At 42.5% G+C, this 18,945-nt stretch overlaps 1 protein-coding gene across 2 annotated transcripts in view; it reads right to left on the minus strand.

The window, feature by feature from the left end:
- Positions 1-18,945, minus strand: part of aff2 (AF4/FMR2 family, member 2) — a 188,155-nt gene that overhangs the window by 134,105 nt on the left and 35,105 nt on the right. For both annotated transcript variants that reach the window (XM_019346511.2, XM_019346508.2), the window contains exon 2: positions 1,797-1,917. In XM_019346511.2, the coding sequence (XP_019202056.1) occupies positions 1,797-1,917 (121 nt within the window). The remainder of the gene's footprint in view (positions 1-1,796; positions 1,918-18,945) is intronic.

An 18,945-nucleotide genomic window follows, 5' to 3' on the forward strand; every position in this document is an offset into this window, starting at 1 on the left:
GGCGTGGTTATATAAAAATGAATGGTACAAAACATCTTTGGATAATTGCTGATTAGCCGTATCAATTCCTTTCAGCTGATTGTTTCATGTGACGCTAAATCACAGAGCAGTGCTGCTGCTGTAGAGGGGAGTCGCCCGTCCTCATGATTAAGATGTCGTAAATTCACTCCATGCCCAAATGAATTTCTGGTGTCAGGTACATCCACTTCTCCTTCCACGGAGATCAATCAGAAACTTAACAGCGAAGTATTAAAACTGTCTCCGGAACAGCAATGAGGGAGCACTCGGCGCGAAGAATCACAGCTCAGCCACAGCCGCAGCGATGAGCTCAGAGCCTTATGTTAGTTTTGTTTTTCAGTCTACAAATCTGAACGAATTGCCTTTTAATTTACAATTGAGAAAGTCGGAACTGTTAATGTTTTCTCACTTTCTTCGCACTTAGTTTAGAATAAGTGACACGCAGAGCTGGAGCTCACACCGGCCATGCTAACGTCTCATTTAGCAACACAGAGAAACCTTTACAGTTTAAAAATGTTTATTACAGAAATACAGAAATTGTGATCCCTGTTGGACAGCGTCTCCCAACTCTGACAGCACAGAGCAGCTCCTTCAGTGGCAGGCTGCAGCACCCATGGTGTGGGACGGAGAGACTCTGCAGGTCTTTCTACGGTGGCTCTGAGAGTCCAAACGGACTGCAACTTACGAAAACACCAGCAATAAGAAAAACGCTGCAAAAGGAAACAAAACACAACGGAAATAGGAAAAACAAAAACGGAAATAATAAAAAAGAAAACAGAAATAGAAAGAAACAGATTTCCAAAAGCACAAGGGAAGTGTTTCTGGGGAGACAATAACCCGACGGACCAGTTGCAGGAACCAAAATATGCTAAGAATTGCGAATTGCGCACTAATGGCAGAATTGCGCTCGGTTTTGTGAGGAAAGAAAAGATGAGAGGTAAGTGTGTTAGCCTAACTATTAGCCTAACAATCTGTCATCAGTATTATAGGAATCATCAGATTAAAACACACTCAGCTAGCATGTTTTGATCCTGCAACTGGTCCGTCGGGTTATTGTCTCCCCAGAAACACTTCCCTTGTGCTTTTGCAAATCTGTTTTTTCCTATTTCCGTTGTGCTTTGTGTGCTTTTCCAGCGTTTTTCTTATTCCTGGTGTTTTCTTAAGTTGCAGTCCGTTTGGCCTCTCAGGGCCACCGTATCTTTCCTTCCTGCTGCTGTCAGACTTCACAACAAAGACTTTGCAGCTGACCAAACACACAGATGTGCAATAACACTAAGTGCAATTCTCGTTTTCTGACAACACTGTATTTTATTCTGTTGTATATAGTATTTTTATTCTATTCTATTGTTTACAGTACCTTATTCTTATTATCTTCTTCTATTCCAATGTTTTTTCTTAATTTTTGCTACTGTAACGTTGCACTGTCCACTTTCTGCTGTGACAAAACAAATTTCACACGTGTGGGACTAATAAAGGTTACCTTATATTAAAATACACTTCCTATGGAAAACCGTTACTTGCATAAAAATACCTGAAATTTCTGTCATTTAACATAAAAAATTGTGTTTAATGACAGAAATGACCTTAAATACAGAAACTGTTTTCTGTGTTTCTCTGTGACCAGACTTCCCAACACCCTGTCACCCAACAACACAGAGGAAAATTCAACAGTGAAGCAAGCCGTTGAACTTTTGTGTGTGATTCTTACATGGTTAAAATAACATCCCAAAAAGCACAAATGAGTAATTATCTACTTGTTAACCATCAGTTAACCTTACTTTATAGGGTTCTCCAAACAGGTTGAATCCAGTAGAGAACAAGTCCTCATCCTGTTGGACCTCCTGGTTCCTCCTCTCCCACTCTCTCCTCTTCAGAGCGCTGCGCTCTGACTCCAGATGACTGGAAAGGCACAAAGAGAAAAGCTAGTTAGCGTCCCCCCTCTGAGGCGACACATGGCCTGCCACAGTGGTTTTTAATGAGTATTGCTTACAAGTAGTATTTGGAGCTGCAAAGAGCATTGGCTGAAATTCTTTGTTTTGAACAGACTAGCGGGGAAGCTGGTAAAGGAAAATAGCAGGCTAAGTCATGTGATTATATCATGTGAAAATGACTCAAGTTCCAAATAAACAAGGAGGAAATTAAAAAACCTAAACCCTGACAAGAGTCTTGAGGTGAGAGTAAAAATGTAACATTAAGAATTGTAAGAAAAAAGTTTTCAAAACTCAGTTTTCCAAGTCGACATGTGAAACGTCAAACCGGGAGCGTTGAAATTGATGCAGTTTATGATTTACCTAACTATGAACACGTAGCTGTTGTGGATGAAATGTTTGTACTGGCAGTTTTTAAAATGAGGAGTGTGTTCGCTGCCTCTTCGAGCAGCTCACTGGGTTTAAATTGTTGTTTTTACTTAACTTCTGAATGAATTCCAGGAGTCTTTGGCCTGCTTTGCAAAAACTGTTTGCTTTACAAAACTCTAAAATCTAACAAACCTGACTCACCTGCACCGTTTGGTGCAAAAGGAAAACATCTGATCAGCCAAGGTTATATATGCCAGGACTGTTGTGTGGCAGGTCTAGCACAGCAATTCTTTCTCTTCTTTTAAATACATATTTATATATCTACATATTTACAGCTTTGAAATCTGAATGAACTACACTACAAAATCCAGTAGTGTGGGATGGGGCTAGGAGGGACTCCTACAACCTGCTTGCCTACACCGACATTACATATATTCTAAACAAGTGTGACAATATAGGAAAGTTATTAGACTCATGTAATGTTAACTGGATGGCACCGGAGGGGCAATCAGGGAAAATCAGACAAATCTATTAGAAAAATAAATCATATTTTGTAAAAAGTGGTTTAAAATTCTTAAAATAATAACGATTTGGTTTCCTGCATTAGGATACATGGCTGCTTTGTGACAACTTGAAGCAAATGATTATCATGTTTTCTTCTAAGTTTCCAAAGTAAAGCAGTGAGGGAAGATGATGCGCGCAGCTTGTTGCTTTGCTTATATGTTCTGCAATCTTCATACTGCATGTCAGGGATAATTACGATGATGCTTTGACGAGGACAGGCCTGTTTTTCCAATTAAAAACCGATTCAGCCACCCTTAGCCAAACCCCTGCTGGACATGTTACTCTACATGAATGCTCACTAAGAAATTATGTCATCCTAAAACTACGTGTTGTTTTTTTTAATAGATAAAAAAAGACATAATTAGGTGCTGGAAGATGCAACTTTGGACAGAGCTAAATGTTCCCCCGACTGTCCAGCTGATGCTATGCTAATCCAATTATCTCCGGCCGCCTCCAGCTTAATACTTTCAAAGAAATCAAACAGTATTTCCAAAAACATTTAACTCCTCCTTTGTACAGCCTGTGTCATCTTTGTGAAAAGCTTTAGGGACGACTGAGTCAACAACAATAAATAATACAATTAAATGAAATTCTGAGTGACGATCATTATATACAGGCATAAGGCGTAAGACACACACAGACACTCACAAATAATGAAGGCATGAGAAATAAATAGTCTGCTTCCTCCTCAGTATCAACCAGAAAAAAACCCAACCTTTTTTTTCAGATTTCTATTTCTAGTGAGTTTAATGCCGTGACGTAACATATGCTTTTAGCTGGCTAGTTTCATTCATGAGTGCGTTCATTTTTAACACAGGTGGGCCCGCTGGGGATTGTGCTCCTAATCCAGGCAGTGTTTACCACACGCTATACCCACTGAAGCACTTGAAAGGACGGATACATTTATTTCCCGCTACGGCACCTTTGGATGGCTCCCAATCAAATCAGCTTTTAATCTTCAAACGTTCCCACAGAACACCGCTTGTAGTTCATGACGACTTTCTGTACGATTGTTGGATTCGGGTGATTTAAAGTATGAAAACATTTAAAAAGGAGACAGCTGACTGTAAACAGTGACAGAAATGATTAGAATCAAAGGGTGTTGGTCTGTGGGGAGCAAAGGGGGCGGTGGTGAACCTCAGGTTTTTGGGACATTTTCGTTGCGTAACCATGTATTTTTAGAAAAAAATCTTTTACTGCACAGTTCCCAATTCACTCTGCCCTCCTGAACTTTCTTCAGTCACCAGCCCCCACTGAGAGTTCTACAAGCTGGCAGCCAAACTGGAATCCCAGAGGCACAAAGTAATGTGTGAGAGTGTGTGTGAATACATGTTATGCATAAGCCCGTGGCCTGCTGACCCAGGAAAGGGCATCCTGTTTTACCACATCCACTGCAGAGAGATGAGACGGGCTGGCTAATTAGCGATCAACACAATTAAAAGAGACTTTCCTCTTTTTTTTTCCACCACCAGGCCTTGCCTTCAACATTTCATCTATCAGCAAGATGTGAGTGGGAGGGAGAAAGAGCAGAGAGGCAATGAGAGGAAAGAGAGAGGGAGAAAAAAAATCAGAGACCCAGGGGAGAGAAAAAGACCCAGTTTCAGGGCAACAGACAGTTTCTTTAAAAGGAAAGAAAAATAAGAGAATGATGAAAGATAGAGCGGAGGGATGGGGAGAGGAAGGTAATATAGGAAGAAGGGAGGAGCAAAAAGGGAAGCTAGAGCAGTGGGAATTTCAGATGAAATGATTGACAGGTTAGGTAGGGGTGTGTGTGTGAGTGAACTGGGGGATGCAGCGACAGAAATGTACGTAGACGTGATCATTGTGTGAGCTAGCACTGCTGGTTGACATGCACGTTGTCTGTCAGCGCAGAGAGATAACTGACAGAGCTGTCACGACCACAAACACACACGTATGGAGCACGCACACAAAAGCACACAGCTCCCACGTGACAGATCGCTGTCTCCGTCTGTCACACACCAGACATTCACACGAAGGGAATCGGGTCAGACGAGGTAATTAACACATCCAGGATTTATTTCCCAGCATGTGGCAGGGCTACAGAGCTACCTGTCACATACGGGTTAGCCGAGGCTTTTATGGCTCACGCCTTCCTTCCTTCTTACAGGCCGGTTGCACGAGAGGTCACAATCCCCCATCTTTCCTTAAAGTACAGCTCAAATACATTTTTCCCAAATATGTTTTCTGTCATATTGAGCAGTTCTGATCAAGGTGATACATGTTCGACTGTCATTTTTCTAACAAATTTGTTTTTCGTGAGTCATTTGTAGCTAGCATGTGTCACCTCTAAAGCAGGCTTGTTGCCAAGGCACCTGTGGATGTTTTAGGGAATTAGATGTAAAAGCTATGAATCACTGTTTGCTAAATAGAAAATGTTCTTAGGTAAACTGTGCTAGACAATATTCACATCAACGGGGGAGACCTTCGTTTATTCCTTGAGTAAGTCTGTGCATTCAAGTATTTAGTTATTTAGTAAGTTAATGTTAAAGCTAGCAAGCTGAGAGGCATCACTCTGCACTCTAAAGGCTTTAAAACATCGGACAAAATCTGTCCAAATATTTAATTCCAAATATTTTTTAGACTCACCTATTCATAAAGCAGCCATTCACTTCAGACCAGGCCATGCCCCCAAGGACAAATCTACCAAACACAAGCTAAACAACATAGCGCATGCAGTGCCATGCAGTGCTCAGACCTCTACACTACAGAAACCAAACAGTCACTCCATAAAGTCATGGCACAACGTGGAAGAGTCACCGCGACAGGACAAGACTCAGCTGCACATCCTCATCTAAAGGATAAAAGTCACTGAGACGACAGAGGATTTATACACAGCATGACTTTATCCTGTCTTCCTTCTCTCCCCAACAGATGGCCCCGCCCCTCCCTGAGCCTGGTTCTGCCAGAGGTTTCTTCCTGTTAAAAGGGAGTTTTTCCTTCCCACTGTCGCCAAAGTGCTTGCTCATAGGGGGTCATATGACTGTTGGGTTTTTCTCTGTATCTATTATTGTAGAATCTACAGTACAATATAAAGCGCCTTGAGGCGACTGTTGTTGTGATTTGGCGCTGTATAAATAAAACTGAATTGAATTCATTGATTTTTAGGGCCTTCTATGTCCACTGTGAACAACCGTCATTGAACAGACACAAACTGTACAATGCAGTTGAGATCCCATCCCAGGCTCCTCAACCCTCCATTCACACCTTCCCTTAGGTGATGGTATAGGTCACATGACAGGGTGGGGCATGGCCTTGGTGGTTTCACTATGGTGGTAATCATCCAGCCAAGTTTCTTTTACAACTCGGGTCATGTTAGAACTGAAGAAGCCTCTGAGATGAGAAGTGAAATGTCTTAATAAAATAAACTTGTCTCTGACATCACCTGATGTTGACTTCACTTTTTTCACAATACATTGAGGCTGAAATATCCACAAAAACGAGTTTCAGTGTGTATATATGTTACACAGGAAGTTCAGATCGGACAAAATTTTAAATTTTCATTTGCTTTTTCACAAAACACTCAGTGTGTATTGGCCTTGAGCAAGACATGGATAAGTAAGATGAAAAAGAACTGAAAAACTGCCAGAAGAATCTATAGTGACAACTACCAACAAACTTCAAAATATGATGGATCAAAGTGGATTCATCACAGCAGTTTCACATGGAATGTGCTCTTCAGGTTCCAGTGTCAAGGCCTTATGGCTGACCCATTCACCTACCTCAACCTCCTCTACAACTAATTCAAAATCTATAAGTGCCCATTTTCATAATCTCACTTCATAATTTCACTTTCCATGTGGAAATGCATTTTGTGCTAGCTAATAATCGTCCAAATAAAATAAATCCAACTTGCACATAAGAACATTTATTCTTGAAAACTGGCTGTGATGATGTTTTCATAAATACGCCCAAAATGCTTTTATCCACACATTTATATTTACTCTAATTTAAGCTGTTGAAAATTCAAATAGATGTTTTTGTGCATCTTCGTGCTCGCTTTTTGACCGTATCAGAAGACTGTTGCCAGTGCTCTGTTGTTGCTGTTGTCTGCACTTTAGATGAATAACAGTCAACTAGAGACTTTTCAAAAAATAAAAGGAAGACTGGAAGAAAGAAAGATGGATGATGGACGTAGAGATTGATTGGATTGGTGGGGATTAATAGCAGTGGAGATATCAGCAGTGGGCATACTGTCGATGTTGATATTTTCTGTGAATGAAAATGTAGTGACGCCAGCTTTCTTTCCAAACACTCCCGATTCCCTTGCATGAGTGTGTGTGTGTCTGTGTGTGTGTGTGTGCATGTGTCCTGAAGTAATGCTGATAGTCAGAGTAAGCTCTGGGAATTTAATCTCAGCAGAGCTATGCTGTTCTCCCCTGATAACTGAACATGCACACACACCATACACAGACAAATGTCTCTAACTGAGGCTCATCACCCTCTCATTTACTTTTACTGCACAGAATTTCAGTATCGCTCTCTCCCTTCTTCAGCAATTTGCCACAGTGCCCTTTAGCAAGGAACTGAACCTGCAACTCAGCAGGCTGTAGGCGCAGGCAGCTGCACAGTGGAAATGTGCTTTCTCTCCTTGATAAACGGAGGTTAATCACAGGGTTTATCATAGACATAAGGGGCTATGCAGCTGTAAGCACTAATAGAATTTATTAGATGAAGAATGAAGCTGACAGATTTGCTGTAACACCGAATTTCACTGAACGTTTGAATGTGAAAATGTGCACAAAGATGTTTGGCTTTATTTATCATCTTCTATTACTTAATGTGGAACGCGTACTTTAAATGCCAATAAAAACTGAACACTATTTCCAACACACGGCACAGCAGCTGAAGCTGGTCGGTGGTTTGAGTTCAACAGGGGTTGAGGTTTCTGTGTTCTGTCATCAGCAGCAAGAAAAGCTCCAGTCTGCGAATGTCATCAAGAGACTTTCTGGGGCTGCTTCATTGAAAATCAACTGGAGCCCGACTTCGCGGACTCATGCTGCATTTGCGTCTTATGGGAATATCTGTCAGAGCAGTTCAAGGCAGCCGTTTGGAAATATATTCTAACTCATTCGAAGCCATCAAGACATTTTGAGCAAAGCTCTCTGTACATTTCGGTCATGTGCAATCAGCCTTTTCTCCAGTCAGTTCTGTGCAGTTGCTGTGGCATTTTATAGTTTACATCATCTCCTTCCTTCCTTTAATTGTGTTTTTTTTTTTACATTAAATAGTGTGTCGTGTAGCTCAAAGGGCAGAACGGCCACAGTACTGGATAGTACTCAGTTAGGGTTGGTACAGATGATGACTTCGATCTTGTCTATAGGCTTTTACACTTGACACACATTATTTCTCCATTGATTTGTTCAAGCTCACACAGACTGCTTAAACCTTCTCCACATGCTATTTATGGTACTGCTGATTTAACTCTCTGAGGTCCAACTTTATCATCACTGATGACCCTAACGCTAACCCCATGCTATCAATATATATAATTGTTGTTCTTTGAAAAATGTTCTCTCAAGTCTTGGGGATAAGGAGACAAAAATAAAAAAATAAATAAATAAAAAACAATATTACATAACTAGATTGCATTGAAACATCAGAGGGTCAGCGCTGGTCTATAAGCTGTTTCTACAATTGACCTATTATAGTTACAATGATTTGTTCAAGCTGATGCAGCTTTGTTAAACCTGCTCCACATGGTACTTTTAACATTGTTGATTTAACCCTCTGAAGTCTAACTCAGCGGCCTCCAACCCCCGGGCCGGTCCGTGAGTCGTTTGGTATCCGGCCGCAAGAGTTGAGGCTCGGGTGTGAAATTGATGGTTTTCAGGGTTTTTATCGTTAACTCGGTTTCCCTGGGTCTTTTCCTGTGTTGTAGTTGTGTGTCTTATTTTGAAAGAAATATTTACACGTTGTTGGCACATTTCAGGAGGACGCTGCTAATAAAGTTACACAATTACACAGTGAATTCATGTTTATTATTATATTTACAAAACACCACAGTTTTTGTCTTGGTCGCATCATTTTATTTTGTTGTATTTATCCGCCACACCTTAAAGGCCGGTCTGTGAAAATATTGTCTGACATTAAACCGGCGGGGGGGATCGCTGGTCTAACTTATCAATGATGACCCTAACTCTAACCCCATTCAGTCGCTCTCTTAAAAATCTTCGTGGGAATCAGGGAACAAAGAAATAGTCATTTGAAGTGATGTAAACATTTGTTCACAAAAGTACATTTTTGTTTGTCTCCTAAACATAGGGTCAGGGCTACGGTTCCAGGGCTAAGGTCGGGGACATCAATCCCAGTCACATAGACGTCAGAGAAATAACTTTGAAGTTTCTCCCTCAGCAGCATCACAACAACTTGATAGTTTATTCCAATCAACCTGCAAAAACTATTCACTGTAAATGGCAGATTCCTCGACAACCAGCGCCTCTCATTGCTTCACCCAGATTGGTTAAACCAAACAGTGCAAGCTCTAAGACATCTTCAGCTTCAGCTGAACTCTATAACAGAAGTGAGCGCTGGATGTTTTTTGTTCCAGTGAGTGTAAAATCCCCCTGTCACCGTACACAATGGAGCTTTGTTTGTGTTCACAAAAGTGTCGAACACGACGGCAAAACCGGTGAGAGATTCTGTTTTCATTTTACTTCAAAGTTTTAACCCACGCTTTTACCATTGACACCTCTGCGAGTAATGAAGTCATTACGACAATTTGCTTTAAAATAAATCATCGTATTAATCTATCGCTCCTAGAAATTAAATGCCGCCGATAATTACACCTCTAGCTCGGGTGGTGGTGTAAAATGCCCGTCATATTTTTATTGTTTGTATTTTATTTAACCTGCATTTAACCAGGCAGCTCAATTAGGAATAAACCCTTCAATGCGTTTGTGGCGTGTGTGTGGGAGACAGCGAGGGAATGAGGGGGTAGAACGAGTGTTTTGGAATGACAGGGAGAAGTGAGGGGGATAATGAGAGGAGGAGGAAGAGGAGGAGAGGGGGAAGGAGAGAGGAATAGCTGTCAGGCAGCAGACAAAAGCTTTGTTTGAAGTGTCAGTTCAACGACGCATTTTTTTTGTGCATGTGTGTGTGTGTGTGTGTGTTTTCAGGTTTGGGTGCTCAGACGGCATTAGACATCAGAGGAATATCAGCAGGCATTCCTGGATAAATAGAGGAGAAGAAGCACATCCAGGATGCCATCAATGCAAAAATGTACAGCTTTCAGGTTTCTGTATGTGGACAGACAGGAAAAAGGACGATATCAGAAATCAGTTTTTATTTAATGTTTCTGTGTGTGTTTGATATGAGAGCAGGTCTTCTAATGAGACACAGCCTTAAAATGCATTGTTACCTTCTGGGTTTGTTTCCATGCACATCACACAAACCCGTGTACGTGACACTGATGGATAGATAATAGACTAAGAGCAAGGACAGAGCAGGAACATCAGAGGACCCTGCTGCTTTGTTCTTTCGTGCACACAGGCACACAAATGTATAGAAATCACACATTAACTCAAAGGGTTCTCCTATTCACATATGTACACATTTTCACAGCGTTTCTTCCTTTTCTTTTGTTGTGCGTAGAAAAAAAAGTGTCGTCAACTCGCACGTTCTAATCATGTTTCGGAAATAGCAAAAAGCCATCTGAGGCTAAAAGTAAAACTGTGTTAATATCAGTTACAGTTCCCACAGACTTTGCGTCGCAGCTAACCATTTTAGAAGTCTAGCTCTGTTGCTACCAAAATGTGCCTTTGTAAGGACAAAATGAATGAGAAAAAAAAGTTAAGGTAATAAAAACTAGCGGCTACTAGCTACTGTGGTAGCTAGCACTGTTGGTGCACAGCAACAAGTTTCCTGGTTTGAAAGCTGCCTGGGCCGCTTTTGTGTGTGGCGCTTGAATGTTTAACCTGTACATGTGTGGGTTTTCTCTGGGAACTTAAACTTCCTCCCACGTGTTACAAAGACGTCCATGTTAGATTAATTGGTGAATCAAAATTGGCTATGCAAACAAGCTAGCTAAAATGGTTGTGTGGCGTGGCTGTCCCTGCTTGCTGTTAACATGGTCAGAAAATATTAAATTACAAATATGATGTTTTTCTTGTTTTACTAAGGTATTGGCTATTTTACTGTCAGTTTGTAATGAGAGGACAGTGAGGGCATGTTCACAATAATTTTTAACGTGTACGTGTGTTTCTTCATTAGTGCCCTCTTTTCAAAGCAGCATTTTGTGGATTTTATAGCAAAAACTAAAAGTCTCTACTGCATTTCCCAGTCATTTATGGTCAAGCTTTGTGTGTTGTGTATGTGTGCGGCGAGGTGTGTGTGTGTGTGTGTGTGGAGGCAAAATGGGGAGAAGATAGCGACGAGAGCTGATGACAACTCGTTAGTCTACTTTAAGTGCATTAACAGCTTCTCATCGTGCGCACTGGGGGTGGTGTCACCCCTGCCGACCACCTGCAGTCGATTTGATGGAAAAACTGGCATTACTAAAAAAAAGTTGTGTTTTACCTTCTTTTTAGCTGTGGAAACAGAAAAAAAAAATCATCTGCATGTGGGACTGATTACTTCATTATTTGCTTATTTTATGATCTGTCATTGTGATTTTACATAGTCTTATGTTCTTAAATTCTTCTCTACAAGCAAACAGCAGCTGAGCTGTTGGGCACAGAAATTAAAATTCCTATTGGGAAATCACTGGGAACTGGTTTTTAGTTAGGATGTTTCCTATTTAGTTCTCAGAGCTGTCACTTAAACACAACTAATAGTGCCCCGTCATTGCAGGACCTGTGTATTTGGGATCTGTGTGTTTTCTAACCAGCAGTGAATTTGTTTAAAATAAATGAGCATTTCCCCAATGTGGAAAATACCTGAACCTAAAAAGGTGCGTGCTCGGGTATTAAATGGTGTCTCCATCACTGTAGGTACTCTAACATAATGGCTTTCTGGAGCCCAGTGAAACAAAAGATTAAAGAGAGAGAGAGGAAGGGAGAGAGGCCGAGAGCGAGCTGTTGAAGTGCGTGTGATACAATGAAAACAGGCCACTCAGGCACATTTCCGAGTGCAAACACTTTTGAGTAGAATCATTGTCAGAGCAAACACAGACTCTAGTGACTCTACAGGCCATTCTCACGCCATCTCATTTCACCTCTCTCCGACCGACACATCCCAGGATTCATTGTAAATGTCCGAAAGGGGCCTCTCGCTGCTCCCGGTACAATAATCAGATTCATGATAACGCGGCCTTTTACAATGTAAAACAATTTGAATTATCTGGCTTTATTTGCGCGAGAGATATTTTCACAGTTTTCCGGTGTTAAAAACACGGAAAGCGATGATTTTGAAAAGGTTCGATTCTCTCCGGAGTCTTTTCATCCTTTTCCAAGTGCACATCAGTGATGATGACCTATTCTTCTTTCAGAATACAAGAGGAGCATTGTCAAAGATGTGTGATAATTCACAGCTCGGCTGTGAAGATTCTTACTGTTTGCATTAATAATGGAACATGTACTCCTTATTAATCGGGTGCTGCTGAATAATGGCCAGATAAAAGGCTGGAAAGGATTTTCACAGGTTTTGTAAAAATGCAGCTCGGTGCACTGGAGAGAGGTGTCTTTAAACAGGACTGATTAACCAGACTTTACCTGTGGATTATTGTGATGCTGATTTATACAACCGGCCAGTTGTGTCAACTGTGTATGAAGATGATTGGCAAAGTTAGCAAATTAGCTAACATAACTTTAACTGAAAGCAGGGTTTATTTATTTTCTATTACAGCTCAATGAAAGGACGCTTTTATCACCCTTTCACAGCCGTGCTTTTGCAGTTACATACAGTAGATCACATGTCTAAGCTGAATATGCTTGTGCCGCCATGCTTTTCTCCTTGAAACCTTAAGTGAGGTTGTTTGGCTTCACAGCAAACATGTTTGCATTCATATCCTGATCCTTCTGATTACACCAGAAGTGAGCAACAAAGTTTCAAATAATTAACAAAGTTTTAACAAAGTAATCATAATTATTCTGTTAAAAAAATCTAACAGTGGACAAAAACTGAGTAATTGATTGGCTGACTGAAAATGAGTTGAATTTTACTTAGTGACTGACTGTTAAAGGACTGCTTGACAAGGAAAAATAAGCGCAGAGCTTGCCAGCTACTGTTTCACTCTGAAAAACTAAGTACACCCTTACTGCTTCCATAGAAACTGAAGCGTAAGTAGCTGAAGGATAAAGCCTGGATTATACACGGTTACGGAAATGGACAGCAATGACAGTCAAGTAGTCATTCGTGTTAAACATCTGTGAAGCAGGCTGCCCACATGTGTAATTAAGGCACCGTAGAGGAGGACTCATACCAGCTGTAAAGCAGGGTGGTAGCAGGGTGGTGATTTTGGCTTTTGTTTTGCACCAACAGGACATGAGCACCTTGTAGTCAAATTCAGAAGAAAGTCACAAGTTGCATTCTTATTTAGATGAATTACCAGTGGTGGGGTGTGGTTTGTGGCTCAGCTGCATGGGACGGGTGGAGCAGTGGATTCAGGGTGTGGCATCGGGGGAGGCTGCCTTACACAGCTGATCTCTGTTATCTAATCATATCTCCCCATTTGAGTATGTTGCTGGCACCAGAAGACAGAACTGTACGTGACGTGAAGCAGTAGGAGGGCAGCAGGTAAGCTGCCGCAAAGACAGTCTGAAAATAAAAACTCAACCTACAACACTGTGTGTGTGGGTCCCTTACTGTGTCACAGTGGCATCAAAACCCAAGCCACGGTGTGGCGTACCTGGTGGCCACGTCATTTAAGGTGACCCTGGCCAAGGATTTCCTCTCTGCGCGGCCAAGGGAGGCGGCGGGGCAGTCCCAACCATGAGCAGGCAGCCGGCCTGTTCCAGATGTGAAGAGACTCGAGGGCACTTCACCATCATGGCCTGCTGCCACGGAGCAGTGGCCACTGACCCGATTTCCTCTGCTGTCTCTCTTCAGGTCCTGGTGGCTACAGACACTGCACCTCACTCACCGGGAGTCGCATGAGTGTCAGGGCAGGTGTGTTGGAGGTGTGGGTGAACGGGGCACGTCTGCCAGGATTGCTCCCTCATGGAGTTGGGACATTTCCGTGTTGTCGGCCCTCCAACGACCTCCCTCAGTTTGAGAGGGAAGTGCAGCATACTTTTAACAAGCCAAGGGGGTATACGCCAGGCTATGGTGGACTATGCAGACCCTGATCCACCAGACCCTGGTTCGGCCCAGGGCATTGCTGAAGGCTGATTGATTGGAAGTTAGATGCATGCATGCATGCACAAATACCCTATAGTGCAGCTGGAAATCAAATACAAGGGCCTTCTTCTGAGGCCCAACCAGCTCCAGTAATTCACTCTATGGGAGATTTCCCACTAGAGCAGTCTTGTGATGACACCCTACGCTCAGTCTTTGTCATAAGAACTGGATGGTCACATGGTGCATGAAGCAGAGCTGGCCTACCCACATTCTGTGTTGATTAAAGATAGGCTTTATAGAGTAAGTCATGACTCTCTCAGAAGAGGAGCACACCTAGTTGTTGGTACCTAAGGTTATAACCACAAGGCAAAGCATATGACATATGATAAAACTCTGAGGCGAATAATGGCCCGATTCTATTGGCCAAGCATTCAGGTGGGTTTGTGTGCCGATGGTGCATGTCTTGCCTGGAGTGGCCATTGAAGAAATCCATTCCAAAAGCGCCTTTGCGCCCGTTACCATGAATGGAGGTCCCCTTGGAATGCATTGGCATGGACCTCATTGGGTCATTTCACGGGGATATCGCTTTGTTTTTGTTCTGGTGGATCATGCAATGTGTTACTCCGAAGCCTTGCTGCTGCTGCAAAGAGTTTGGCGCAGGTGCTGTTTCAAGTCACCTCCTGAGTCTGCATCCTGAAAGAGATACTGACTGATCAGGACGCATTGTTCACGTCTCACACAGTAAAATAACTATGTGATTACTGGGAATTAAATCTATTTGGACCAGCGTCTACGACCCTCAGGCTGACGGGTTGGTGGAGCAGCTGAATAAGACTTTAAAGTCCATGATTCACAAGTTAATTCACATGGATGAACATGATTGGGATCGCTGGTTAGACACTCTGTTGTTTGCAGTGTGGGTGGTGTCCCAGGCCTCTACTGGATTTTCTCTCTTTGAATTACTGTTCAGCTGTTGGACCTAGTTAAAGAAAACTGGGAGGAAAGTCCAAGCCCAGCTAAGAATGAAATTCAGTACGTCCTGGATCTGAGGGCAAAGCTGCACATTTTGGGGAGATTATCACAAGAAAATTTGCTCCAGGCCCAGGAATCGGCCAGTAGTGCCTACACAACAGTGGGGCTAGACTCAGGCAATTTTCACCGGGAGACAAAGTGCTTGTAAAATTCCCTTCTTGCAGCTCAAAGATACTCCCTAAGTGGCAAGGACACTTTGTGGTCACACAGCGAGTGGGTGGCGTAGAATATGAAGTGGACGGACGGGGGGGCCACAGCTATATCACCTCAACCTCAAAGCATGGAGAGAGGCTGAAACTGCTCGTCTAGTGAGCTTGGTGTAGGAGAAAGATCAGTCGGAGGTGCCATATTCCACCGTTCCTGCCTTCCTCCATTGTGATGACCATCTCACACAGGCACAGAGAGCAGATGTTGCTGCATTGCAAGAGCGTTTTTGTAGATATGTTCTCCCCCAGCCGTACCAGTCTCATAGAGCAGCATTTTGAAATGTGCCCTTGTGTGACGGTGCATTCACGACCCTATCGGTCACCTGAGCATAAGAGATGGACCAGTGGGAACTGGCTGAAATGCTAAAGCTGGGAATAATAGAAGAGTCATGCAGTGCATGTGTGTGTGTGGCTCCATAATTTTGTGGTGAAGAAAGATGGGTCCATAGGATTGTGTGTCACAGTCTCATGCTTATGGCATGCCCCGGGTCGACGAGCTCCTGGACCAGTTTGGGACTGTTTGCTTTTTCACGACACTGGCAGATGGCAGCCATCGCATCCTTTCCACGTCCCAAGACCAAAAAAGAGGTGAGGCGGTTCTTGGGGTTGGCTGGTTACTACCACTGTTTTGTGCCCAGCTTTGAGGAGCTAATCAGCCCCTTGATCTGATCTGAAAGGGTGCCCCAGATCTGGTCCAGTGGATGGAGCAGTGCCAGGCAGCGTTCATGCAGGTGAAGAGGGTTCTCTATGCTAGGCCGGATGGCTCCCAGGCCCAAGTTGGGCGATGGGGGTATGTGGCCGGTTTGTGGCTCAGCTGCAGGGGAGGGGTGAAGCACAGGGTTTAGAGTGTGGTGTCAGGGTCAGCTGACTCACACAGCTGACCTCCATCATCTGATCATCCCCCCAGCAAGCACTCAACCTACACCGCTGTGTGCGTGGGTCGTTTATCGTGTCACAATTGTCATTAGTGGCTCCTTCATTGTGTCTTCTGCAGGCTCACAATGAACTCTGATTACACCCAGATCCGCTAATGTTTTGACATGACAGAGAGGGCTACTTCCCATCATAAGATTTCAAGATTTCTTTCTGTGCTCTGGCTTTGATGTGCAACTCCCAGGTCTGCCTGAAGGATGTTTCCATGTGGGAGCAGACCCAGTGACTTCCAAATCGAACCGACTTCTTCAAAACGAGAAAAAGCACGGCATAAATCAACAGAAAGGGGGAAGAAAAAACGAGTGTGCAGCGGCAACAATGACACCGTAGCTCCAAACATTCAAACGTGCCGGTGCAATTTTTCAAAGACACGAAAATCACACATGACAGTGTGAAGAAAATGCTGATTGCTCTGTTGCCTCTTGAAAGGAAAACTGATTGTTCCCTGATTAGCCAGATCAACGATTAGAGCTTCCTTTATCTCCTGATTTTCACCTGATAATGAGGGGTTAATAATTTAATACTCACTTAACGAAGAAAAAAACCCACCACTCCCTTCACACACATGCACACACACATACATCCATAGTTAATCTGCACACTTTTAGCTGATGAGAAAGAATTAATGTTTGCTAAATTAGTTAATTAGATAATGACTGAACACAGTTAACTACATCCTGCCTTCTGTAAAATCAGAGTGAGAGAAACAGCGAGTGATCAGATAACCGGTTAGAGAGAAGGACAAAAGATGGGGCGAGCAGACTGAGACAGAGAGGAAAAGACAGAGAGAGAGAGAGTCAGACAGAGGCATCTGGTGACGTTAATGTTTGCCTCCAAATGCTCCGAGAGCTCGGCTCTGGAGACTCAGCGTGGCTAAAACAAACACGCACACACGCGCATGCATGCAGGATCCCTGGCCGTCTTTCTCAAAAACATTCATTAGGAGGTGTTCATGCACTCAAACCAAAAAAAAGAGGCATACACACTCGTGTTATAAGAACACATGCACACACACACACACACACACACCAGACACACACACAGAGCGATAAGAAAACAATGTTAGACAGGCAGTTTATCATGAGGGCAGGAAGAGACAGAGAAAGATTACAGACCATTCCCGTATTCACATGAACATAAACACTGTGTGTGTGTCTGTGTGTGTGTAGGTGGGGGTGTGTCACGATTTCAAGAAAATGACTCAGAGGGAAACAGGTGCATTTTGGGGAAATTACATTTAATCAGGCTAACATGAACTTCAGTGATGTGTGTGTAATTGTCAAGAATACACACATATACTACATATATATATATCTGTGTGTGTGTCTCCGTATCCAATGGCATTATGTTTGTTAATATCTGTATCCTATAATCCCTTACATGCCTGCACACATACACCCCGGTGTGTGTGTGTGTGGGCCTGTTAATTTCCACAGCGCTGTTTATATGTTAATGAGATCTGTCATCTAAAACATAATAGCTTTACTAATGTAATCACGGCCATTATCACGGTTATGATCTCTGTCTCAGACATTATGTGATGTCACATGCTTGTCAGCGGCGTCGGGACCCTCTGACGGTGTCTCAGGCACTTCGACAGCACATCGATCGTTTGCACGCCGCTGACATTTCCCAAGCTTCCCGAGTCAAGGTATTATGCGATTCATGAAATTTAATTGAAAAGACAGCCGTGTAATCCTCACGCTTTCATCTTTCACATTTACATGTGCAAACATGAGTGTGCCAGGCCTGTGAATATGTCCTACGTTTTTAGCTCATATGTGCACATTGATAGAAATACTGTCAGTATTTTTGTGTATGAGGACATAGATTGACCTTTTACTGAACATATGCATGCTTTGATATCATTCTTAAATGGCACTATAGCACATCTGTTGGTATAAAACTTATTAATATTAAAATCGTAAACTCTGTGCTGTAATCATATTAGATGTTAATTTCAGAGGCATTTTCCTTTGCAGTGACAGAGCACAGTTTCACTTCTGTCACTCAGAGTGATGACTAACAGGTCTCTCTTTAATTTAAAAAGGTACGGGGAAACACACCCGCCGTGATTACAGGCAGGCGCAACCTGCTGGGTCATCAGTGAAGTGTGTTTCAGATTTTCAACAGTAAAAAAAACATATTTTAAGTTTTTTTGGTTACATGAAAGCATAAAACTTCTCTTTTCTATAACACGTTCCATACAAGGCAATAAATTTCAAGCTTCAGGGTCTCTAAGGGCTAATTATTGACCCTCGTCATTAGTCACCAAGTAGACTAAAATGCAACAGGTTACCAAAGAAGCAGAAGACATTTGGGCCTTCGCTCAGGCCTATTACTAGATTTATGTGTATTGTAAGCATGCATGCAGTCAACCTTCTATGTTCTCATCTTCCCTCAGCATGTATCACCTGGACAGTCGCACCAGTGAAGCTTAAGACCCTTTTGGATGGAACATCAACTCCAAATAAGCACAAATATGCAATGTGTATAGACTGATCATAACTAAACCTGTAAATAGAAAAGGTCAATGTGATGACAAACATCTTCAATACAATATGAACCCTGTAAAAAATATTACTAATAGAATAATGCTGTAAAATATGTTATTAATGCAATTATAATAATGCAGGTTATATGGCAGCAATAAAAGAATT

Source organism: Oreochromis niloticus, linkage group LG2 (assembly GCF_001858045.2).
Source record: "Oreochromis niloticus isolate F11D_XX linkage group LG2, O_niloticus_UMD_NMBU, whole genome shotgun sequence".
NCBI classification, from domain to species: Eukaryota; Metazoa; Chordata; class Actinopteri; order Cichliformes; family Cichlidae; genus Oreochromis; species Oreochromis niloticus.